The sequence below is a fragment of the Paramisgurnus dabryanus genome, chromosome 6, assembly GCF_030506205.2.
Source record: "Paramisgurnus dabryanus chromosome 6, PD_genome_1.1, whole genome shotgun sequence".
Taxonomy (NCBI): domain Eukaryota; kingdom Metazoa; phylum Chordata; class Actinopteri; order Cypriniformes; family Cobitidae; genus Paramisgurnus; species Paramisgurnus dabryanus.
Window position 1 is genome coordinate 14,356,539 of NC_133342.1, and position 27,156 is coordinate 14,383,694.

Consider the following 27,156-nt stretch of genomic DNA (forward strand, 5'->3'; position numbering starts at 1 on the left):
AAAAGGAAATAAATCATACTGTCAATTATTACTTTTATTTTAAAGTCTTATGATTAATATACTGAAATAAATATATTTGCATATTTTTAGCATCTTGTATAAAATGACAAAAAAACTTTATTAAACGTCTTAAGAAATTTGCATGTCTACTTAAGATGAATCTTTTTCCTCATCTGTATTCATGATTAATCTGATTAAAGGTTTACGGTAAAATTTTTTATGATTAAGTTTTCTAGCACTTCTAGCTTGACTAGATAAAAGTATTTGCAGGTATTTAAGGCTGTGTTTAAACAACAAAGTAGTACTCTAATCCTCACACAGCAAATTTTGGTTGCTATCAATTAAGAAAATGTCCCTTTAGGTTCTAGAGGATGTACTGTAGTTACACTAAGACATTTACACTCATTTCTTATCAATCAGATCTTGACCCTGTTGACCTCTATCTTATGTAATATAAACCAATTTACCACTTAGTTAAATAACTTACGTATCCAAATATTATAGGATATCAAAGAGAAATGCTGTGTCTGTAATAGAGGATGACACGGGAGTGGATTTTCACTCCTGTCCCGTCCCACTCCCATAGAAAAAAATCTTGTCCCGTCCCACTCCCAGACCAAAGTTTAAAAAATAATCCCATCCCATCCCGCTCCTGGTAAATTGACTCCCACTCCCATCCCGCTCCTGTTTAAACTGACTCCCGCTCCTGTATCGCTCCCATATATTTTTTTCTTCAACTAGTGTTAAGTTCATACAAAGAATTTGATTTAATCTGCTCTCCATCCTGTTTTGGACCAGCTGCTGAGCCGGTTTCTAGATTTTCTCCAGAAAATGGAATACAGCAAATAAAAGAAAAACAATACATAGTTCACTCCATGTCTACAATAGTTTAATAACCCCAAAGTCTGGAGTCCAGAACACAAGAACCAGATGAATAATTGGATTATGGGTGTTTAATTCACAGTTGCAGTATGGGCATAAAACCTTCCATTAATATGCACTTAAGTAGGCCTATCTGTGTTTGTGTGGTTCTGCAACAACAAATAATAAACAAGAATAAAAGCCTTATGAAAGAACATTAATATACATTTGTTTAAATAACCAGCATTAACAGCTGTAATTAAGTTCAAAATATGCAAAAATATACAAGATACCGCGAAATGGTGTCATATGTTCTAAAATGTGACTAGCACATGTATCAGATAACACATAAAGTAAATAACTATATTTGTTAGAATTGTTAAATAACTGTATAAGTATTAGAACTATACAATCTCCAATATAAGGAAACAATACTGAATAAATATGTAAAAGATAAACTAACACAAATATAAACTGGGTACCATGACTATTAATGAGAAGATTCGCGCTATCTAACAGCTTCATTTACATTATGAATGATAACTGACAATATAAGATAAAAGACACGGTAATCTTGCTGCTAATTTAAAGACAACTAGAAAAAACTAACTATTCGGCACTGACGCACACAATAAACCACAGAAACTATCCAAACAGCAGGAAATCTCTTCGCAACACAACTCTTGTCACACACTTATCTCTCCGTTTGATCAGAGCCGCTATACTCTTTGCTGCTGTTCCCTTTTCTCATAAGCGCTCAGGCTGCGTTGGAGCGCTTATGCACCAGGGAGACACATTCGTGAAAATTCATGCAACCTTTCTTAAACATGCAAACACACACACAGGCACGCACGCACACAATATATTAACTAAGTTTATTTATAGAAACTGCATATTTGTGTATAAAGTTGGGTATCATAGTTTTATTACGATCCCGGTCCCGTCCACTCCCGCTGACATTTTTTCCTGTCCCGTCCCAATCCCGTGATTAATAGTGATTTTGTTCCCGATCCCACGGGAATCCCGCGGGACCCGTGGGACCCACGGGATTCCCGAAAAAATGTCAGCCTCTAGTCTGTAATAGGTAAAGGTTTTGAGGGTAACATCCTGACCATTAGATGGAGCCAGAGCTCCTTTTAAATCTGACGCATTGCAACCACATCTGAAGAATAAAAGGATAAACACAGACAGTAGTATCATGTGCTCCTGTGAGATCACATAAAAGTTGGGTAAAGGGTTATTTTTGTCTTTTTTCACCAATTTTCAAAGCGTTTTGTTGATAAACTGCAGGATGTTAAATGGGTCAGATGCAACATCATAACTGATCTGTTATATTCAAGGAGTACTTTTTCGTTTTTGTTCATCCTGACTGTGCTGTGACAACATGGCTATCGCCTCACTATCACCTGTGAAGGAATGTTATATTTGCACTTCTTCTTTAAAAGACTCGGTTGTCTTAAGATGCTGTCACAGTTTGTGTAAAAGCTGCTTACAGAGCTACTGGGAATTCAACAAGACTCTGGGTTGTCCTGTTTGTTTGATGGAGACTCGGTGTTCTGTGCTTCTGCAGGATTTAAGTCTTTCTCACTTCTCAGATGACAGCAAAATCAAACCACATCACGTGAGGAATGCAAAAATTGAGATGGTAAGTTTAACATAGGACTTTCACTAAAGAGAATACTGAATGTTTTTGCATGAATGATCTTTAAAAGAAAACGGGTCATCAGTTACTGATGTCTAGTGGGACTGTCCTATCAAGGCACATACATTTATTTAACACACGCGAATGCGATATTGTCAGTTAGCTTGTCAGTGAACTACGGCTCTGTGTAGTAAATAAATACCGCTCAAGAAAGCAGTTACGACTAATCACGGAACCGGCTTTACTGACGAGTTGTGCATGATAATCGCACGGGTTTTTTTCCATCACACAAAAATGATTATAATAAACCATATAATCATAGTGTAACGTTAAGCCAGGGCCGTCGCCAGATAATACAGAACGGGGGGCATTTTGTTTTCATGGGGGGCACACTTCATAAAGTGAGAAACAGACTGAACAAACTCATTTGAAATAGACATATACAAGTCCAGGCTACAATGACAACAAACACGTTATCTCACACCTATACACGATGTAAGGGTATTGTTCCACCAACAACAACGCAATAATAATAACAATACACAGGTAGCAAATAAACAGATCTGTAAGTTAGCATATAAAAGTGTACTCACCTTAAGCTAATCGCGGCGGTCGCTTATATCTTTTCTGTCATGTAGATTAACTGGATTTTTGCGCGCGAGTTTTTCCTCAGACATATGCTGATAACGTTACACAACCGCCTAAATGTGATTTTTAGACTGCATATGCTGCGCCGAGAATAACTCCAGTGATATATAAACCTACATTACTGTATTTGTACCAAATTACTACAACCAAACTCGTGTATTTTAATAAACAGAACGTCTAAAACAAACGTATTGAAAGTTATGCTGCTGGAGACTTGCCATTGGCTGTTGTATTTGAATAAATAATGAGGTGAGTCAAAGGTTGAATCCCAAACCGCCTACTTCCATAGTATGTAAAAAGCGCTACTTTGCGCTACTTTGCGTACTATATAGTATGGAAATAGGCGGTTTGGGATTCAGCCAAAGAAAGGATTACAGGGGCTATTCTGGGGATGTTTACCTAAATATTTTTTTGTTGTTTCATATTATTATGTTTTAGATTTTACCTTTAATGTAATAATGCGTAAAATTATCAGATTTAAATTTTGAAGATACTTGTTGTACAGTGATGAACACACTGTTCTGATGATGCAAGAGTTGCAACTACGGCAGCTGAGAAGGCCATTGTGTTTTTTTATGTTTTCAGAGTCTGATAAAATGATAACAAATATGTGTTAAATACTCTAAAATATACGCTTGCTTTACAGTCACTGTCTTTGCCGTCCAGAATGAAAGAGAACAGACTTATTTGACTTCATGCGGCACTGCAAGAATCGACAGCCGGATGACGTCAAAGTTCCGTGAGAGCGATTCGCAAAATCACATGGAGGAGTCTGCTTTTAAATCACTCTCGCAGAACTTTGATGTCATCCGGCTGTCGGTTCTTGCGGCGCCGCATGAAGTCGAACAAACCTATTTTTCCAACTTAGACCCATGGTGCAAGCAGTCTCTTTAGTACTGTGTGTCTATTTACCTGTTGCCGCTGATTGGACTGCACTTTTGACACACCCACCAAACAAGAGAAAACCCTGTTGCACACTGGCGCACACTGTTTCCAGGAAACATGACGTTCACCCCGAAAGCTAAGCAAAACGTTGCGCACCGGTTTAAACTTGAACGTGCCCCATTAATTCCTTGACCAAGAGAGTGTGTGAGCGTTATGAAAGTGCTCAAGTTCACATATTTAAATAATACGTTTGACTATATGATCAGGGGGGCACGCAGTGTCAAATGTGGGGTACCTGCCCCCTAAGTCCCCTTGGCGATGGGCCTGTTTTGAACACTTATTTTTTGTACTAAACTACTTCTCTATTTTTAACGTTAAAAAAGTATTGGATTGCAGCTTACTGGCTAGCAGAAAACACCTATACTAAACATTTTTATTTGTTTTCAGAGAGATCAGTCAAGTGAAACCAGGTGAGCATTTTTCTTTTAATGAAGACGTCTGGGATCAAAGATCTCTCATAAACACTTTAAAATACAAAATGTGAAATTCAACAGTCTTGACCGCCTTATGTTGGCGTAGTGTAGCTCTCACAGAATCAGCTTTTACATTCTCTTCCATTGATTTGTTTTTAGGGTTGAGAAGGTTGATACAGATGTGATGCTCTGGCAAAATAACTCTAAAGAAGAACCTCCTGATACATCCACAACAACTTCTAAGTCACTGAGGTCCAATCTGTGCTTAAAATGTGGCAAGAGCTTCAAAAGAAAATCTGACCTCAGAGCCCACGAGAAAGTGCACATCTTAGCAAAGCCGCACCAGTGCTCCATCTGTGGAAGGAGGTACGCTGGTAAACATGAGCTTACATTACACATGCGTCTGCACACAGGTGAGAGGCTGTTTAACTGCTCTTACTGCAACAAAAAGTTCACCAGAAATAGGTGTTTAAAGTCCCACTTAAGGAACCACACAGGGGAAAAGCCGTTCTCTTGTTCTCAATGTGGGAAAAGTTTTTCTCAAAAAAGTACCCTAAAAACTCACCTGCAGCTGCATGCTGGTAATCTCCCTCATCAGTGTGATCATTGCGGGAAGCTTTTTAACACTGCAGCTGCTATGAGGATCCACAAGGTGGCCCACACTGGCGCGAGGCCTTTTCCATGTCCACAATGTGACAAAAAGTTTATAACAAAGATTGAGCTAGAGACTCACATGAATAGCCATTCGGGGATCAGACCTTTCAGCTGTTCAGTGTGTAGGAAGAGTTTCCTGAGGAAGCATGAACTTAACACTCATCTACTCATTCACAAGGACGACCGCCCCTTTCACTGCACGCAGTGCGAGAAAAGCTTCAAAAGGATGAGCCATCTAACAACACACACAAAGACCCACAGCTCTGACACCCCTTACAAGTGCACCTACTGCAACAAATCCTTCAAACTTCCCTTCTACCTAAAACTGCATGAGAGTATTCACACTGGAGAGAAGCCTTACAGATGTGAGAAGTGTGGAAAAAGCTTTCGTTTATCAGGTGATTGCACCAGACATCAGGCTGTACATTCAGAGAAAAAACGGTACAAGTGCTCAAAGTGTGATATGAGGTTTCGCTTTAACAGTGGGCTGAGGAGCCACAAAGTCATTCATTCTGAGGACAAACCTTACCAATGTGAGAAGTGTGGAAAGAGCTTTAACAGACTCGATACCCTAACAAAACACAAGGCGATCCACACTGATGAAAGACCTTACAAGTGTTTTCAATGCGGTTTAGCCTTCAAGTCCTCATCAATTCTCCGTGGTCATCAAAACATTCACGCCAGGAAGTCCCTGTTCTCCTGCAGCACCTGTGGCAAAACCTTCACTCGCCAGGACGTCTTCAGAAGGCATCAAGATGTTCATGAAGGAAAATGCAAATGCTCTGAGTGTGGAAAATGCCTGAGCTCGGTTGGTAGCTTGAAGAAGCACATGGAGCAACACTTCGGTAAGAAAATGTTCCACTGCGCCGAGTGCGAGAAGAGTTTCCGCTCCGTGGCATACCTGAGGAAGCACCAGAAGATGGTGCACATTGATGAAAAGCCATATGTCTGTTTTGACAGTTTTAATACTGAAGGAAAACTGGTTACTCACAAACTACAACATTCAGGAGAAATAAAGCAGGAGATTGACTCTGAATGTGTAAAAGAATTCATTTGAAGAAATCATCTTAAAGAAACAATACAGCATTAGTGGAAATAAAATGCAAGTATTGTGTTTGTTTTGATAAAAGTTGTTACTACTGAGTCACAAGATCTACTTATATTCACAGGTGTATATATGGACTCAAAATTTTGCACTTTTAGATGATGCTTAGTGGTGGGTAAACCTGAACCTTTTGGAAAATTTATAGAAAAATAGGACTCCCTGGAATGCTTAATTAATAACAATTTTGGATGTCTACCTAAATTGGTCTGTTTTTAATCTGTAACCCTCTCAGTAAACTTCATTATATGTAATTATGGTATGAGAATATTGTTTCAATAAAACTGTGACACCATATATATAAATATTTTGCATGTCTTAATGGCAACATACCTGGCATTGCTCTACCTTTGATATTATATACCAAAATAATTAATCTTTTCCCTTATCAGTGTTGGTGAATAATGTGATAATTGATTTTTTCTTAAGCACCTCATGCTTTACTGCATATGAAAGTATTTGCAGGTATGTAAGACCGTATTTAAACAATAAAGATAAGTTCATCAATCCTAAGCCAGCCCCCATTGGCTTAAAGGATTTGTATAAAATAAATTATATTCCACAATAAATATACATATTATTTTAAGTTCTTATAAATTTTTAAACGTAATCAATACACTAAAAATCAGTTTAAGTATAACTAATATGAGGTATCATTTTAAGTGCACTAATGTACTACTCAAGTAGAACTACTTTATATTATATGACTTTTACACTATTATTTAGCACAAAATTAACCATGTCCTTAATATGTATTTGCTGGCATTTTTATCTAAAAACCATAATAGCAATACAATTATTTTATTATATTTTCATGTGTTAGTGTTGCTATATAGTGTATATAACATAACATATTAAATTTGTCTCATAAAAAATAATAATTATTAATTTATAATGTATAATTCATTATTAATAATAATTCTTATTTTTATATTATAATTCATTTGAAGAATTTTACAGAATTTTTATACATCGGCTTTGATCAACACACAAACGTTAACCCTGCGTTTGTAGACAGTGCTCATGTAGGCATTATTTTGATATTAAGTTTTTTTTTGGAATGGTGAACTGCATTAAAAATTGCTTTTCAAGTGGGGAGTTGACTATTCAACAGTGTCAGTCAATTTACATTCCCTGCCCAGCCTTTGAGACAGATTAGTGCAGATTATGTAGGTAGGCTATATGTGGGCCTACTATTTAACATGTTTATTCAAGGCCGACTCGTGAAGTTGTGGGGCTCTAGGTTAGGTAAGGTTACTTTTATTATACCCGTAGGTAAATTTGTTTTACAGTGCAATGACATTCAATGGCATCCAGTACAAAAACGCACAACACAGAACACTCCAAACCACATAGGGACAATTAAATAAATACTCATACTAAATAAAAGTGCTTTCAAAACCTTAAATATTGCTTTAGGTGAGATCATGAAGATGGGCCCCAAGGGAAGCACTGTAACTCTGTATTTTCAGTGAATTGTCATGTGTGGATTACTCAGATCTTATTTTATATAAAATCTTTGTGGGGCAGAGATCATTGCAAAGCGTTTTCATACTAGCCTGGTCAGCCAAGTGGCTCAAAAATTTGCCCTGCCAAAATTTCACTGGCTGCACCACAGAAAGTACAAATGAAATAAAATAAACCATTATAAATTTTAAACATTGTTATATTCAAAGTACATTGTCAGTACTGAAGTATATTAAGCATACAATCAGTAACTGTAACAGTGAATTCAAAACCCAACATCGGCCTGACGTCGAAACCCAACGTCGGCCTGAAGTGTCAAAACCCAACATCGGCCAGACGTCAAACCCCCAACATCGGACTGACATCGAAACCCAACGTCAGCCAAATGTCGAAGCTCGACGTTGGCTTGATGTCAAAACTCAGCGTTAGCCTGACTTGAAAAAAAATGTCGGCCAGACGTCAAAACACTGAAAAACGAGGAATTCTAGTTATAGAAAAACATGCAATGGCCGACAAAGACCATATACACTATATTACCAAAAGTTTTGGGACACCCCTACAAATCATTGATTTCAGGTGTTACAATCCTCCCAGTGAAAGGAACTCTTAAAGCTTCATCATACCAAGACATTTTGGACAATTTCATGCTCCCAACTTTGTGGGAATGTTTGGGGATGACCCCTTCTAAACCAACATGACTGTGCGCCATTGCAAAAAACAAGGTCCATAAAGACATGGATGATCGAGTTTGGTGTTGAGGACTTGACTGGCCTGCAAAGAGTCCTGACTTCAACCCAACAGAACATCTTTGGGGTGAATTAGAGTGGAGACTACCAGCGAGGCCTTCTCGTCCAAAATCAGTGTCTGACCTGGAAGAATGGTTAAAAATTCCCATAAACACACTCCTAAACCTTGCAGAAAGTCTTTTAAGAAGTTGAAGCTGTATAGCTATAGGGCGGGCCAACTCCATATTAAACCCTATGGATTAAGAATGGGATGTCATTCAGGTTCATGTGCATATAAAGGCAGGTAGCCCAAAACTTTTGGCATTATAGTGTTTATACTGTATATATAATGGTTTCAGCAGTAACACCATAAACAAACAACTTTCATGGGACAAACGTAACTTCCAGTAAACTTAAGCAAAGAATCAATACCAATAGAGTCCTTTTAGAGTAGTTTATTTCTAATAACAAGCTTAATAAATAACTTGAAGTTGTCTCCCCTCGTTTTTATACAGGTTTGTAACAAAATGAGAGTGAGTAAATAAAGACAAAATATTCATTTTTGATTGAACTATCCCTTTAAAGACATTCTGTGTCTGTTAATAAACAATCATGTCTGAGGTGGCATCCTGGCCATTAGATGGAGCCAGAGCTCCTCATGATGCATTGCAACCACATCTAAAGAATAAGGAGAGGAACACAGTGGTGTCAGTGGCTTCTGTTAGATCACAGAAACGTTTGGTAAAAGGGCTTTTTGTGTTTCACCGATTTTCAAAACTGTTTATAATCTACAGCTAGTTAAATAGTTTGGAAGCAACATCATAGCTGATCTGTTATCTTTATGGATTATGGTCTTGTTTTTGTTCACCTTGACTCTGCTGTGAAACCATGGCTACCACCTCACCATCTACTGTGAAAGACTGTTATCTTTGCTCTTCTGCTTTAAAAGACCCGGTTGTTTTAAGATGCTGTCACAGTTTGTGTAAAAGCTGCTTACAGAGCTACTGGGAGTTAAACAAGACTCTGGGTTGCCCTGTTTGTTTGAGGGAGACTCACTGTTCTGTGCTTCTGCACCATTTGAGTCGTTCTCACTTCTCAGATGACAGCAAAATCAAACCAAATGCGAGGAAAGCAGAAAGTAAGAGGGTAAGTGCATTGCACTTTCACTAAAGAGGAAAATGCATGGTTCTTAAATTACTAGCAAGTGCAGGGAGACAAGTACTGCAGCAAGGAAAATATAATAAATACCAAAGGTCTGAAAGCAGACTTATTCTGTCTGAAAAGCATCACTTCATGATCATCACAGGATCCAGTGGAGAAAGATCTATCAAAGATAATGAAGACTGAAGGCAGCATCAAGACAGAAGAGGACATTAGTACTGTGGTCCAGATGGTGATTAAATATGAATCAGTGGAAAAAATTCAACATGGACATAAAATGAAGGACATCACCTGTCTAAAGGTAAGATGCTGTACCTTTCAAACCTAAAAAAAATGTGACTATCATAAACATCAAACATTACTTTTTCATTAGCAAAGAGCATCTTTTTTTAAACATGTTTGTTGTTTATTTGTTTCAGAGGGAGCAGTCAAGTGAAACCAGGTAAGTGGTAGTTTTCTTTTAACACTTTTATTTTTTCTTTGTCTCTCCTTACTACATAAACACTTTAAAATAAGAAATGTGAAAGCCAACTGCCAGCTTTGACCATCTTATGTAGGATTATGCTGGGTACACACCAAAAGATTTTTAACATCTTATACGATTTTCAAAATGTAATAGACCATAAATGAGCGTAAAAAAATCCTAGATTTAACCATTTTCCACCATGATGTGTCAAATATAGCACACCACACACAAACAGATTTTAAACCTGTTTCTGACTCTCGAATGTGAACACAGGAAATCTCGCAAGACTTTAGAATAAGCATGGCGGACGATATGCAGGAAGAAAATTCAATGATGGTGTTTGGAATGATTTTCACAGAAAATTCAAGGGATAAAAAGAAAAGGGTTTGGGTGAAGTCGTGGAGACAGCGGGAACATGGTCTGTAGAAGTTTACTTTGCATCAACTTCACTTTGTACTGCACCATGACTGCTTCCATCATCTCACTTTCTGATTGGATATTGTTTCGTTTCACGTGATAATCTCAAGAGGGTGCGCGTGTTTGTTCTCGGGGTTCCCCACACACATCAGGATTTCTGATTGTAAATATTAAACATTCACAATTGGGGCGGCTCCAACGTTCTTCCGATCAGGTCGGGACACTCTTAAACCTCACACCAAGTGAAAATCTGATAAAATAATCTGTAGAACTATCAAGATAATCGGGACATAGCTAGGATTGTAGAAATTGGCCGAAAATCAGCCCGATTATCTTTTGGTGTGTACCCAGCATTAGTTTAGCTGTCATAGAATCAGCTTTCTTCAAAACCTTTGATTTGTGCCTTTAGGGACAAGGAAGAGGAAGATACAGATGTGATGCTTCATGACATAATTCCTTCAACCAGTTCCATGCAAATGGGACAAATCAAATCTGAAGTGAAACCTCATCTACCATCCACAACTACTCCCAAGTCATTGAGATCCAACCTGTGTACAAAATGTTGCAAGAGCTTCAAAAGAAAATCTGACCTCAGAGTCCACGAGAAGGTGCACGCCTTAAAAAAGCCGCACCAGTGCCCCACCTGTGGAAGTAGTTACGTTGATAAACATGAGCTCACTTTACACATGCGTTTGCACACAGGTGAGAAGCTGTTTAACTGCTCTTACTGCAACAAAAAGTTCATCAGGAAGAGCGCTTTAGGGTATCACCTAAGGGGCCACACAGGGGAAAAGCCATTCTGTTGTTCTCAATGTGGGAAAGGTTTTTCTCGTAGAAGTAGCCTAAAAACTCACCTGCGGTTGCATGGTGGAAATCTGCCTCATCAGTGTGATCATTGCGGGAAGCTTTTCAACACTGCAGCTGCTATGAGAAACCACAAGGTGACCCACACCGGCGAGAAGCCTTTTTCATGTCCACAATGTGACAAAAAGTTTACCCTAAAGGTTGAGCTGGAAACTCACCTGAATAGCCATTCGGGGATCAAACCTTTCAGCTGTTCAGTGTGTGGGAAGAGTTTCCTGAGGAAGCATGAACGTAACACTCATCTGCTTATTCACAAGGACAACCGCCCCTTTCACTGCACAGACTGTGAGCGAACCTTCAAAAGGATGACCCATCTTACATCACATATGAAAATCCACAGCTCTGACACCCCTTACAAGTGCACCTACTGCAGCAAATCTTTCAAGCATCCCAACAGCTTAAAACTGCACGAGCGTATTCACACCGGAGAGAAGCCTTACACCTGTGAGCAGTGTGGCAAAAGATTTCATTCATCAGGAGATTGCACCAAACACCAGCTGGTACACTCTGAGGAAAAACGATATAAGTGCTCAAAATGTGATAAGAGGTTTCGCTATAGGAGTAGCATGACGATCCACCAGGTCACGCACTCTGAGGACAAACCTTTTTACTGCGAGAACTGCGGCAAGTGCTTTGCCAGGCTTGCAAACCTTAAACTTCACAAGCTGATCCACACCGATGAAAGACGTCACAAGTGTTCTCTATGCGGTCTGGGCTTCAATACCTCATCTACTCTTAAGAGCCACCAATTAACTCACTCTAGTAAGTTCCCCATACATTGTAGCACCTGCGGCAAAACCTTCACCCGGCAAGACACCTACAAGAACCATCAAGACATTCATGCGGGAATCAAAGTCCACAAATGCTCCGAGTGTGGAAAATGCCTAAGCTCGGAAAGTAGCTTGAAGGTGCACATGCAGCAACACTCGGAAAAGAAAATGTACCACTGCACCGAGTGCGAGAAGAGTTTCACCTCCGTGTCCTATATGCTGAAGCACCAGAAGATGGCACACACTGATGAGAAGCCATACGTCTGCAGCAAATGTGGAGACTGCTTTAACACCCAAGGGAAGCTGGTTACTCACCAACAGCAACATTCGGGAATGACAGAGCATGTGTGCTCCCATTGCGGGAAGATGTTTGGATCTAGGGGGACGCTCGGGCGACATGAGAAGATTCATTCTGAGCACAGACCTCATAAATGCTCTGAATGTGGGAAAGGATTTATCAGGATTGACCATCTAAAACTACATCAAAGAATACATAGTGGAAGTGAACAGTAAAAATGACTTTTTTGTTTGGTTTGTTAGACATATATATTTTTTGTTATAGTTAAGTGAAGGGTACTTACTACTAAATTGATGTGGGATTTGCTTTAGTACACATTGTAGTGTTTTTTCCTGTTGAATTATCTCCAGATAAAGACTTTTACTCCACTAGATGGCAGTCTGCACTTTAAGTATAACCATATTGAATGTGTTTGAAACCCAGGATTGTAGAGACTTTGCAAAATCATGAAAATATAAAGCACATTAAGTACGCTGATTAAAGCTAAAAAAAAAAAACTTTTGTTTTGTTAAAAAATGAAGATTATTGTTATTGTGTTCTGTTATTAAAGCAGTTACATGCTACTGTGAGACATGTTTACTCCTGACATTTTTTCCTGTCATACCTAAAGAATGTTTAGTACACTTTTAAAATGACAATCCATTTGCGCTGCCACTTTGGTTTTCAAAATCTACAGTGGTGTCCAAAATTATTAGAACACCTTAAGATCTGAAAACATTGACCTTTTTGTCCTTCAAAACATGATTTCTATTTCGAAAAGGTAAACATCAGATAAAGTGGGGCCAGTAAGGAAAATTACCTATATCTCCTTATGATGGCATTGTTCTGTTAGCCTGGCTCCGCCCTCCTACGTGCTTCCGCTTAATTTTCATTTCGCTTCAGCAGTACGTCTCGGATGGCTCTATAGAGTTTAGTTTTCTCCTGCAAAAATCTGCAGGACCAATCAGCGAACAGATGGGGGTGGCTAAGAACGATGACGTTGAGGTCGTGCGTCAGTTTGATTTGTAGTTCAGTAATGGCAGCGGAGAAAGACGTGAGAAAAGCTATTCGGTCCGTTGTTGCAAAACTGCCGAATATACAGAAGTTAAAGCCGGAGCAAGAACCAGGTTTGCTAAGTTTTGTTTGTCTGATTATTCTGACTTGTTGTTTCCGGTGCATGATATACGTCACGACCACACGTTAGCGATTGGCTTTGGCAGATCCTGAGTGACTCTGGGCAGATCCAATAGTTTTAAACTTCAACAATGGACCCTCCTTAACGGAAGTAACGCTTTGCAATGGAGCGTGGCCAGACTCTCTGTACAAATGAAATTAATGTACGAGAGTCTGGTTGGACCAGGCTATTGTTCTGTGGTTTATAGAGCATAATAGTGACACACTTGAGCCACAGCCCCTAACACATTCACAAGCCTCCATTCAGGTTGCAGCGTGTAGTGGTATTTGAAACATAGGCCCTGTCCCAAATGGCACACTCTGGACTTACTTCCTCAGAGTCCACACTTTGATGACATTATGTAGGGAAGACATTAGGTACCCGTGCCGCGAGTCCACGAGGGTGTACCGAAGTCTTGTCCCAAATGGCACACGCCGGACTTATGGACTTCCTCAGAGTCCACACTTTGATAACATCATGTAGTGCAGACCTTAGGGAATCTTGACACGAATCAAGGAGGGCGTGCCGGAGTTGTATTTTGGGACAGACTCGAGTGTCATGCCAGAAATAGGAAGAGAAGTTGCTCATCAATGTGAACTCCTCCCATCCATCTTCTGATTACTCTTTCGCAAGGACTTCTGGGTTGGTAAAGTGGGTGAAGCCTGAAGCAGTGCGAGCTTCGCCAAAGACTGCATCAAGGGTGCAGAGGGGGTGCTGATGAGCAGATGGGACACCCACTGCAAAAAATGATTTTCAAGAAAAAAAATTCTTAGTATTTTTGTCTTGTTTTCAGTAAAAATATCAAAAAATTCTTAAATTAAGATGCTTTTTATTGATGAGCATATAAAATAAGTCTAGTTTTTAGACCAGAAATTTGGGGGTTAGAAAAAACACTAAATTCAAGAAAAATTTGCTTACCCCATTGGCAGATTTTTTTTGCTTGTCACTCACTTAAATTTTATATTTCTGGTCTAAAACTAGACTTATTTTCTTGGGTAGTTTTGCTCATCAAGAAAAAGCATCTTATTTTAAGAATTTTTAGATTTTTTTTGAAAACAAGACAAAAATACTAAGAATTTTTTTTCTTAAATCATTTTTTGCAGTGAATGGACTTGTGGACTAAGCAAGCACACGCAGTTTAAGGCCACAAGATGAAAGTCCACATGAAGTGTGCCATTTGGGATAGGGCCGGAGTCGTATTTTGAGACAGACTCGAGCATCACACCGGAAATAGGAAAAGAAGTTGCCCATCTGTGATGAATTGCGCCATTTGGGACAGGGCCACAGTTGAAGAGGCAGCTTTCCGGTGAGTGGGCGTGGTTTTTGGTTGGACACACCCCCACAGCTCGAGAGAAGAGAATGCTGAATATTTTTTCAAGATTTTGATAAATATATTATCTACTTCCTGTTTTTCATCATTCAAATTTGGTTGGGTGGTTAATAATAAAAAAAATGTCTGTGGTGTGACAAACTCAGAACACATATCTGACTTTAAAGTCGAAATGAAATTGAAATGAAAAACTGTTATTTGTTTTGTAATAATGTAGCCTAGAAATCTAGACGCACCCTAGCGGCCGCAAAATATATTTGCTGCCAGGGTTTAGTCTAGGCACTCACAATACACTTAACCGGTCCAAAAACCAAAATTTGGTCAGGCCAATCACATCGTGTGTAGCGTCTGTGGGGCGGGCTTAACATGATGACGACAGAGCTGCAACGGTTCCTACTTGAAAACAGAGAATGGCTGCTGCTGCTGGCGAACAGCTATCTTTTGAAGCGGCTTTGGCCGCGACTCTGGAGGACTTAGACTTATGTTTTTCTTTGAGAGGAGAGCAAATAAACCCTACTGAAGTCCTTTTTAAGCAAGAAAGATGTGTTTGGAGTTTTGCCGACTGGTTACGGTAACTATGTCACCTTCTTCGTTGCTCTGATCCGTCATAGCGCTATCCTATTGCGTGCAGAGGCATTTTGAGGGACAACCTTATATCCCGCCCCTTGCATTGAGCCGTTTGTGTGAAGAGTTGCCAGACCTTACATCTTGATGTAGGTCTGGCTAACCAGGCTAGTAATAATGTGCTTTTTTTACAAATCTGTTCAATGCGTCATTATTTAAAAAAATGAATGTAAGTAAAAAAGTAAGTACAATTTATTTATATAGAACCTTTTACAGACAAGGAAGGGTCACAAAGTGCTGCACAATAAAATAAAATATAAAATAACAACTAGTACAACTCCACAACTGTTGTACCATCCAATCCATAAAAATTCAATATACGAGATGTGCCCTCATAACAACCTCTTTTTACTTTCGGTCATATGGTATGGCAGGTGGGCGGGGTCTGTGAAAAAATCACAGCGATTAGCAAATAGCAACATGACCCAACTTCAAAAGATCTCAGACGAATTTAAGTTTTTCATTTCAGAAGCCGTTTCACTCGGATATATGTCACCACGGGGAAAATAAGACAATCGCTATTTCTGTTTCATGGTGACTTTAAATTTAAAAGTGAAGAACAACAGTATGACTCACATTGTGATATTTGTTGTGCACAGAGCAACTATAATTAAATAATAAAATTATTTTTCAAATGCAAAAAAAGTTCAATATCTTCTGATCTGTCTATGTTCTAATAATGTTGCCCACCACTGTATCTTCGATACCTGTAAATGTGTTGACAGCTAAACATATTATTATTACACGGCCTGTTGGAATGCTTGATTCTGATAGGCCAGTCACAACATTTGCAAGTTATTCCCAGATAAACTAATAACAGGCGGTAACCAGGATGCTGCAAATCATTTTGACAGGTACAGTTTAATATTACACAAAAATTAAATATATGTATTTTAATAAAAAAAATTACATTATATTTACACATTATAATCCAATGATTAATCCATTACACGTTTTTTCTCGCCAAAGGGCTGCATTCAAAATGAGAAAAAAATTCAAATCAATATTTAATGTTCCCTACCTTACTTATGTGGTAAATAGCCGTGTAATAAGCTGGATAATGTACAAGCAGACGGTTGTTATTGCAAACTATACATCCTCAACATCATTCAAACTTTAACATCCTTGAATTGACCTGCCCATTGGATAAAATAACACCATGCACAGTGATGAATCTTATAGATTCTCATATGAATATTAGAGACCCAATGCTACAGATATTTTACTCAATATGTCTTTTTTTCTCCTAAGGCAGAGCTTTTGATTTTTTTTACTTTTCTTTAATTATAGTACTGTATTATTACACCTATATAGAAGGATACGTTTGTGCTTCTCAAATAAGGATAAAACATCTAATATGCAATTTGTAATAGCACAAGAATGCTATTATGCAAGAAAAGCTAAAAGGTTTTTGCCATTAATTGTTTGAAATATATTTTCATGATAGTACCTGTTTTTCAGAACAGCCATTATTGAAAGTTCGTCACAAAAACACTCAATTTGATCCAATTTGTGTTTCCATATTCATTAGATATTTTTAACCAATGAAGTGTTTTTGTGTGCATTCCCATTTGTTCATGTGAGTGTTTGCAGAGTCCAGTTCCACTTGAGCAATTTTGTGGAACAAATAAACAGTAAAAAAATTCCAAGTCTGGTCAGAGTCGCCGCACTCAGTCTCCTTGACAACAGTCGCTAAGCAACTAACATTTGTCATCCCTTTTCTCTCTTACCTCGTGTCCCGTTTCCAACCATCTGCCTTTAGAGTGAAACCATCAAACCCTTTCAAATATAGCTCCCTACCTCAAGGAGCCGTACTGCACGATAAGCCAAGATTCAAGAAAGCTGCTATTTGCATTTCTCATTTCATCAGGGATTCAGACGAGTCAGAAAAGTCATTCAGTTATTGTAACAAATTCTTTATTCTCTCATTTTCAAAGACAGAGTGGATAACATTTATTAATAATAACAAGTGAATGGTGTTGCCACGTGTGACCTCCCTGAACGTTTCCAGAACGTTGCGTTTTTGTTGTTGCCTAAGCCTGTGTGGCCAGCCCCCACAGAAATGCTCGGTCTTATGGCAGATAAACTTGATCCATGATATTGTGTGAAAATGGGTTTAAAGGCGGGGTGCGTTATTTTTTTAAAACACTTTGGAAAAGGGACTTGGGCCGACTACCAAAACACACTTGTAGCCAATCAGCAGTAAGGGGAGTGTCTCCTAACCCACATCATTGCCTGGGTTGCATATGTGTGGAGCGGGTCTATCAAAATAAGGTCCAGATTCTATTGGGGTAGGGGCGTGTTTGTTACGATAATTTCAAATGTCAACACTGGCTATCAGAGATCATGCACCCTGCCTTTAAAATGCAAGCAGGTGAAATTACAGATAAAATTGTCTTTTCGTTTGCTTCAACATATGCTTACATTGTACCGTCCCTTAATCCTCTTACAACTGTATTTCTTCATGGAGGAATAGTCATTTGTGGAAAAGAGTCCTACACTAAAACCTGATCATTAACTCACCCCAAAATGAATGGGATAGACAGTAATAAGGGGATAAAAATGTTTGTCGCAGACCTCAGCTCAAAACAACCCTTAATACCGGATTGGTTGTTAAGAATGATGTTCGAGGACCATCAAGTTTGTTCACTCAGAAATGTGTCCTATTGAGAAAAATCACAAATTAATAAATAAATAAATATGTTATGGGGGGAAAGACGTTACATGCTTTCAAACAATATGACAAAATGGGCTATTCTCAGTATTGCTTGTCCTAACATACGTATTTTGTGACAAGTCTTCTAAGAAAGTGAGTAAAGTTTACCAGAAACCCAATACTGTATGGCATTAGGTTTATTAAAAGTGCCTTTTCAGATCTTATTGTTAGCAACTGCATGCAGCCAAATCAAATACTTCATATTATCACAATCAACCCGTATGCATAAAGGCAAAATAAAAGTCAAGTTGATTCAGTTGTTAGATGGCATGCATGTGTGAACATGGCTTGCTTTCATTAGAACGAGGTGTTGAATTAGTTAAACAGTAATTTGAGTCCTCTGAGCCAACTCGATTTTGGCAAAGCTCTCTCTGTAGACCAGTCTGCCAGCACCAATTGCCTAACATTGCTTTCTTCCTCATTAAATAACCACTGGATTTGTAGAATTGAATCATGAGTGTATAATTAGGAGTTTAAAATGATGTTAAAATAATGCTAAAAACTACAACTATTCACTGTTGTGCAATTCATTATTATGCAGCAACAGATGGCCAATTACTTTTCAAACAATTAATTAGCATACAGTTCATAATTGTGCATAAATGTGCCATTCAATAGTTAAGACTCCCCATATGTGACGGAGTAAATAGACTTTACACCTGATTGACCAAAACATTAGGGAGGAATTTATCAGTAACCAATTAGAAATGTTGCTTTTATAACTATGAATATTGCTCTCGCTAAAATTATGAGTCAATAAATTCCAACCAGGAGTTTTTGTTTAGTTTGTATATAAAGTGTTTAATTGTTCATATGCCGCTTTATAGCGTCGATTGTTTACACTATGGAACCCCATATGGAAACTGTTAAGCAAGAGTGCCAATTCCATTTGTAAACAAGGCCTGATTTATGCTGTTAGTCTTGAAGCAAATTTCGGGGTTGACGCATGTCCCCCTTAACAGACTCCTCTTTTGAGGATCAATACACGCGTGATTATATAATTGCAGGTACATTAGGAGCATTCATGCAATGATTGTTAGAGAGTGGGGCTTGTAACCATGTTGCAGGTTTGATTCTCACGGATGATAGCGACTGATGTGCCCTTAAAGGGAGAGTTCACCCAAAAATGAAAATTTTGTCATCATTTACTGAATCTCATGTTGTTACAAACCTGTATAAATTTCTTTGTTTTGATGAACACAAAGAAAGATATTTTGAGAAATGTATGTGGACCCCATTTACTTCCATAGTATTCATTTTTACTACTTTGGAAGTGAATGGGGTCCACGAATGGTTTTAGTTACAAACATTTCTCGAAATGTCTTCCTTATGCGGGTTTGTAAAAACATGAGAGTGAGTAAATGATGACAGAATTTTCAATTTTGAGTGAACTATCCCTTTAAGCAATGCTTACCTCGCCCAATTGCTCCCAGGGGACTGCATTGATAGCTGCCCACTGCTCCGAATGTGCACGTGTTCACTACTCACTGGGATGGGTTGCAGTGGTTACATTTTAAGTATAGTTTACCATACTTAAAAATCATGTCACTTTCATATCTGCATATGTGAACCTGGACCACAAAACCAATAATAAGGGTATTTTTCTTTAAATTGAGATGTATACATTATCCAGCAGCTTAATAAATAAACTTCTCAGTGACATATTATTTATTAGGATAGGAAAATTTTGGGGCGAGATAAAACTATATAAAAATCTGGAATCTGAGAGTACAAATAATTGAGAAAATCACCTTTTAAGTTAAATCCTTAGCAACACATAAAATTTACAAAATCTTCATATCATAATGAGTTTTGGCATAAAAAATTATCATTTTGATCAATACAATGTATTTTTGGCTATTGCTACAAATGAATAATTTGGTTCCAAAACGCGATAAACGTCATTTTTAAAGTCATTATCGCCAAAATCTGTATTTTATCTGGTCTGTAGTAAAAAGTAATATATTTATTTTACGCAAAATACAATATCTGCCGTGTTATTCTGTCATCTTTTCTCCTTTTTTCCCAAACCGCAACAAACGCCACTGCTCCTTTTTCTGCAGAATGCAATAAATCCGCTTAACCAATCACAGTGCACCATTCCACGCATTATAAATGCATATAATGGCGGTGCTTTGAACATGGAATCCTAGTTTGATGTCCATGTACTTTGTGATCAACAAACAAACAAAAACAAAATAATACTTTGATGGCATTTATAAACCTGTGGTGGTTTCTGTGACTTGAAAAAAATTTAAATAATTTATGCGAGAGGCATTTGGGAGACAGTAAATGCCGCATTGCTTGTTTTCCTGACAGCATGAAGCTTCTGTCATGCTAACACATTGACCCCAGGGATCTTATGAAAAAACTTTCCATTATTTTACTCGAAGCCAACGAAAATCAAGCAGGACCAAAACATTTTACAGCTGATCGCTGTGAAAAAAGTTCAGCAACGACGTCCCAAGTATAACATGAGCAATGACAGTGTTCTTAATATGAAAGTAAGTGTTTTGATTAATGCCATTAATGTTTATTTTTTTAATAAGTGTATACCACTAGTCAACTAAATGAATATAAAATGGCAAAGATCAATGCACATTTATATATTGATTCAATAGATTTATAGTATTTTGAAAAAAAAAACTTTGGATTTATTGCATTTTGTGGAAAAAAATAATCAGTTTTTATAATAAATCTTTGAAAATCAAATTATAGATTTGAATTTTTTACATTTTTCTAACCTAAAAATGCTATTTGAAAGTTTGTAACAGAAAATAGTGGTTTTCATCTTGTCTCTTTCTTGGAAAACACATTTTTACCAAAATAAGTCAAAATGGATTTCTTAAGTTTTGGAACCAAACTCTTGAAATATACCTTTCACTTATGACTGGTTTTGTGGTCCAGGGTCACATTTGGTGTCTAGTAGTCATTATTTTTTCAAATGGTTACATTTTAAATTATTTAAATTATTTGGTGTTCATTGTCATAGACCACATTGTACAGACCATACCAATATATTTTCTGCAAAAAGTGTCTCAAATATGTAGTTGGAAATCATGATTTTTTGGTAACTCTGTTACCAATGTAGAGTAACAAATATTTAACAGAGCTGGCAGTCAAACACACTCTCTCCTCTTCTAAAACACACACACACACACACGCGCACACACACACACACACTCACACACACACACACACACACACACACACACGCGCGCGCGCGCGCACACATGCATACACACACGACACGTTACTCTACCTTAGTAACATAATTTGACATTAACAGGGTTGACACTAATTCGAACAACAGACAATCATGATTTTTTTTTAGCTATATAAGACACTTTTCACAGAAAATATGATATTGTTATGCCATGTAACATGTGATACATGACAACAAATACTAAATTAATAAAACTATTTAAAAGCCAGCTAAAATAATGACTTTGGACACCAAATGTATACCTGCAATTATTTATTTACCCATATGTTGCTTCAATATTTTGGGCAAGATTATATCAATAAACATTGTATATTAAAACCAGTTTTGTCTGAAATAAGAAATCTGTCACAAGCTTCATTCATGCTGTCCATCACTTGGTTCGATCAGACCTAAACCAGCCAAATTATTACAGGGTGTCCTTAAAACATGAGTATATTAGCTGATCCTGAAAATACGTAGTTTTCCACATCCATAGTTCAGATGTTCGTTTCGATTCCCATTCTTAGCAGGGACAGAAGCAAAATACTTAAGGTTTGACACATCATGTCTGGTTTGGATACTGTATCAGGTTCTACTTACACAGTAGAAGTTAAGGAAATAAGTTAAAAAAGACAACATGCAGTAATTACAGTAACTTATTCTGTGCCTGTATTTTTACAACAGAACTTTTACTACCGTCCTGTAAGCTTGCGGTGTCTGCATGCTTCTCGACGGGGAACTACAGGAGCTACTTTATAATCTTTAATAGCCTACCGCAGTCAGCATGTCTCAGCATCCTCATCCTGCGAATCATGTCTGTCTATCAGACAACTAAATCCTTAAAGGTTGTGTCGTATTCATGTTTTTACACTGCACCGCTCTCACATTCGTTGACTTACGGACTGGTATAAACAACTAATTTCACACATACTAGTTTAGGTAATGTCACCAAGGGACCACCTCCTCTTCGCAGTGGTCCTGTCAATCACACATGCAGTTCTGTTTAATCTTTTCTCTGCCCCCTCTCCATTTTTCACATATTTCCCCTTCCCCTTTATCTCTCTCTCTCAAACGCATATTTCCTGTCGATCGAGCGCCTTTGCTCTCGCAGATGTTTTCTTTTACATCAGAGCACTGAGGTCGTGACAGGAACGTGACTTCTGCCTGAGCATTCGACTTCCTCTGTGTCGGCTGAGGTCTCTGGCCACATCCCTTTCTCGGCCGAGGTGGGAGCGTGGAACCAGCCCAGACAGGAAGCGCTTGGCCCTGCTGGTCAAACTCTGCCTACGAGCCGCCGTGGGGGACCCCTCCGTCCACCCGGGACCCAGGCTGTGGCCCCGAGCCGCTCTCACAGCCGCCTCCAGCAGTTCATTAGTGTGGTGGTCAAGCGAGACGGAGAGTTCCAGATAGAGGCATCCAAAATGCATTGCACTAGAATGTGCCTCTGTGTGTGACAGAGAAAGAGAGAGAGAGAGGTTGAGTGATACCAGCAAAGATGGAGTTTGACAATCTCTTGTCATATCAACATAGATTAGCGAAGTGAGACTTAATAGAGCACTGAGGGGGGACAGGGAAGAAATAAAGACAAATGCTTGATATGTGTGGGTGTGTGTCTATTTGGTAGCGTGTACTGTATGAACAGGCTTCGACTGGATCACTTAACAACATAACAACATGCGACATGACCTGAGAGGAGGAATACATTTCAGATTGGAGGAGGACAGAAAGAAAACGTGGATAAAAATAAAACGCTTATGACAACTGAGGTCATATCATAAGAATGTTTACTTAAAAAAAAATGAAATCTGGAATGTTCTACTCTGTAAACATGTAGCTTTTCAGAAATCACAACGTATTAACCTGGTTTGCATGGTCTAGTTAACCCCTACTGACAGATGTCTAAGCTAGACCATCCATCTAGCAGCAGATGTCTTATCTGCAAATATGCATGCAACATGAAGTTTTATTGACATTTACAGTACATTTAACATTTACAGTGCATGCACTTTTATCGTAAGTGATAAAATTGGATACCTTGTTTTGTATTGTGTGTTCTTTTAACCCCATGACCTTTTGTGCTGTTAACACAATTCTTTACCAAGTAAGCTGGACATACACAACTGACAGAAATGTTTACCATTATCTATAAACAAAAATGATTCTATAGGGGTTTAAATGCTAAAAATTACTTTTGTAGAAAAAATATATTTGTGCCAAATATTAATTTCTTTAAAAAATTAAATAAATAACTTGGCAATTAATAGTCCTTAAAATTCATCTCATGGTGAAACGTAAAATAGCTCCTTTATATAATGTGACAAGTAAAGGGCGATTTTTAGTCGTGCGTAGGTCCTACGCCGTAGCTGTAGAGTGCGTAGCCTGTGCGTAGCCTGACGCGCACCTCACAATATTTCTAACAGCGTGTCGGCTCTACGCGGACCGCAAGCTCTGTGATTGGTCCACCAGAACCCCTCCCGTCAGGTAAAAAAACTGTGTCATAGGTATTTCCGTTTGAGACGGTGAAAACAAAGATGAGCCAAGTTGAGGAGTGATTTAACTCAAACTGCAACATACGTCGCTGTTTATTTACTTCCATCATTGCTGGTCTTCTCAAATTATACACAAGTTGCTATTTCTTCTTCGTTTGTGGGTTAACTTGCTTAGCTTCTTCTTCTGTGACGACTTCTGCTGCTACTGTGGTTACACGCGTGATTACTGCCAACCAGCGGTTTCGCGTGTGTTTGCACGTCGACGCGGACGGCGACGCAAAAGTATCAATGAAAACCGACACGGAACCTACGCCGTCGCGGCTACGCCGTAGGACCTACGCACTACTATAAATCGGCCTTTAGACTTTGCAAATTATAAGCGGAGACTTTTATGCGTTACTTTCGCGTGTGACCTTTTTTTTCATACGCGGAGACATGCGCACATGGACAAAACCGTGAGAAAGCCGGTTAAGGTGTTAACATGCCGATCGGTTTTTGCTTACGCCATTTATGAGCTTTCCCCGATTAAAGGAAACAGTTTTACGCGTTTACATGACCCCACGTGTTATCAGTTTATTAAGCATAATTGTCGTAAGACTGTGCATGTAAACGCACTCACTGATCGGCACAGGTAGTTTTTTGCTCATTACGCCGATTTCGCGTGGCATGTAAACACCTTAACCGGCTTTCTCACGGTTTTGTCCATGTGCACATGTCTCTGAGTATGAAAGATAAACGTCACACGCGGAAGTAAGCTCAAAGTAACGCATAAAAGTCTCCGCTCGACAAAAGCAGTTGGCAGAGAAACTGTGAAAATGAAAGCTCATGTTACATTTACAGGTTCTGCACACACAAGAAGAGATACAACGGTACAGCTTAAGACAGATATGTCGTTGACTTTTTGAACGACTATTGTGTACTATAGGTGGTGACGTCACTGCCTGCGAGAAAACTGATAAGTCTTCAAATCCCATGTAAACGCAGTTGTCTGCATAGCCGGCTTATTGATTTGCATATAAACGCATGAAAACAGTTTTCTGTAATAAGCAGATTTTTGATAGTTATCCGCTTATTCTGTACATGTAAACGTACTCACTCCGACTGAATTTTATCCGATTGAAGGTTACGATAATACAATTTACACGCACCCTAAATATTGCAATCTGGTTAAAATGTCCATTTACATGCACATTCTATATAATCTAGGGCTGTCAATAGATTAAATATTTAAGATTAATCGCATGGTTTCATGAGTTAACCCGCGATTGTTGATTTGTTGGAATCTGACAAAACATGACAGAACTACAACTGTTTACGCAAAGCAAAAACAAAATCAATATATGTTAAATATATTTTTTTCTTTTATTGTTTAAATTTGACATTGAGACAGACCGCTTTAAGATACTGTAGGCTAATGCAAGGGTTTAATATAATGTTACACAACAGATACTTTTCCTCAACAGTTAACCAAACATTCACTTCAGATATAACAGGTTATAGGTCCTACCTGCGTGAATTCTTGTCAAAACAGATATTTTTAAAACTGTAATTTTGTGTATATGTCTATATATATCGGGGTCGCACACTCACGCGTTTGTGTGCATGCGCTTCAGACGTCAGGAAGATCGCTTTTGAGTCTTGTCACTCTTAATAACTCTTTTAACATTAATCAGGTCCCGAACTTTATCTCTCTTAATAATTATTTTAACATCAAGCAAGTCCTGCAGTCTATTTTCTATAACTTCTGCATGCTTTAAAAACAAAACCAAAATACGAGCAAGTGAATGAAGACGCATCTTTGCTTTAGATTAAGGATTTGGGACGGTACACTGCTCAGGAAACGTACAGATAAAGATCATTTTAGATGTTTAATGACCATTTAGAGCATTGGATTCACTAGACGAGAGCTTAATGTTCTTATTTTTATGAAAACCTCCGACTTATCTAGACAGCGGGGGTCACTTGCTGCGTTTCAATTCATCCAGCTGTGGGCTAGACCAAAGGTCAAACAGAAATTGCGTGTTGTGTTAACCACGTGTTAATAAAATTAGTGGAGTTAAAATGATTTTGCATTAACGTGTTAACTTTGACAGCCCTAATATAATCTGAACCGAACGTCTGTGCAAAATGCACAGCCAGGGTTGCCAGATTTGTATATCAAAACTATCCAAATGGACATTCAAAACTAGCCCAAAAGCATCCCAACCAAAACAACGATGGTGAAAACAATTAAATCCTTTTGGAAACAGTTTAAACAATAGTGTTTCGTTCTAGAGTGTGGGTATACAACAAATTAAAATGTTGTACCTTTTGGGGTACAATATTATACCCTAAGGACCTATTGTGTACCTTTAAGCAGTGGTTCTCAAACTTTTTCAGCGTGCGGCCCCCCTTGTGTACGGCACATTCCTTTGTGGCCCCCCAAAGAAAATTTATGAGAAGAAACTGATCTAAAACTCAACTTTTAATTAAACAAAACATGTTAAATGATACAAAGTAGTGCTGTTGGTTAGAAGTCTTATTTTTTAGGTTTAATTGCACAAAATTGATGATAAATTAATTTATTTTATAAAATGTCATAAAACTGGGCCCCTCTGGCACCATCTCGCGGCCCCCAGTTTGAGAACCACTGCCTTTAAGGACCAATTGTGTTTCAGTTAGGGGTACAAAACATTTTACTGCACATTTAAAGGTACACAATAGATCCTTAAGTTACAGTGATGTACCCAAAATGTACAACATTGTATTATATTTCGGACAAAACAGACCCTTACGGTACCACTAAGCAACATAAAGGTACAGTTTTGTACCTTTTTAATTTAACAGTGAATAGTAAGCCCTCATCTTATTTTTATTTCTTGTGTTTATTTCTCATAAAAGCCAACCTCATAACAATTGCCATTTCCAAAGAGCAGCATCAAAAAAGCATGTTTAATTCAGACAGTTAGCGGAGAAAAAGGTCATAAAAACAAACTTATGACTGCTTTTGTAGAAAAAAGCTAAAATTTACATTGTTGACAGTACTTGTAACCTAAAGGTCACCAGTTTGAGTCTCACACCAGCAGGTTGTGAATGTGGTGACCCTGAGCTCCCTCCATTTCGAGTATGGGTTACCACACTTGACAAAACACATCACGCCTTTTTCCCAAGCCTCACATCAAACATTTTAATGCACAAATTGCATGCAAATTGCAAATCTATATGCA

At 38.3% G+C, this 27,156-nt stretch overlaps 3 protein-coding genes across 3 annotated transcripts in view; 2 read left to right on the plus strand and 1 right to left on the minus strand.

Annotated features, from left to right (window-relative positions):
* Window positions 1-2,045: 2,045 nt before the first annotated feature.
* On the plus strand, window positions 2,046-6,598 carry LOC135749003 (uncharacterized). The gene is made up of 3 exons (XM_065267362.2): window positions 2,046-2,506; window positions 4,484-4,506; window positions 4,669-6,598. Exons 1-3 carry the CDS (start codon window positions 2,246-2,248, stop codon window positions 6,218-6,220), a joined length of 1,836 nt encoding a protein of 611 aa, XP_065123434.1. The 5' UTR covers window positions 2,046-2,245; the 3' UTR covers window positions 6,221-6,598.
* A 2,520-nt stretch (window positions 6,599-9,118) lies between these two features.
* LOC135749012 (uncharacterized) lies at window positions 9,119-12,976 on the plus strand. Its single transcript, XM_065267374.2, has 4 exons — window positions 9,119-9,603; window positions 9,764-9,919; window positions 10,038-10,060; window positions 10,911-12,976. Exons 1-4 carry the CDS (start codon window positions 9,346-9,348, stop codon window positions 12,646-12,648), a joined length of 2,175 nt encoding a protein of 724 aa, XP_065123446.1. The 5' UTR covers window positions 9,119-9,345; the 3' UTR covers window positions 12,649-12,976.
* Window positions 12,977-17,440: 4,464 nt separating this feature from the next.
* The window catches only part of rem2 (RAS (RAD and GEM)-like GTP binding 2), a 34,981-nt gene continuing 25,265 nt past the window's right edge, over window positions 17,441-27,156 (minus strand). Inside the window, exon 5 of the mRNA XM_065267387.2 lies at window positions 17,441-22,905. Within this exon, the coding sequence (XP_065123459.1) occupies window positions 22,583-22,905 (323 nt within the window). The 3' untranslated portion in view covers window positions 17,441-22,582. The remainder of the gene's footprint in view (window positions 22,906-27,156) is intronic.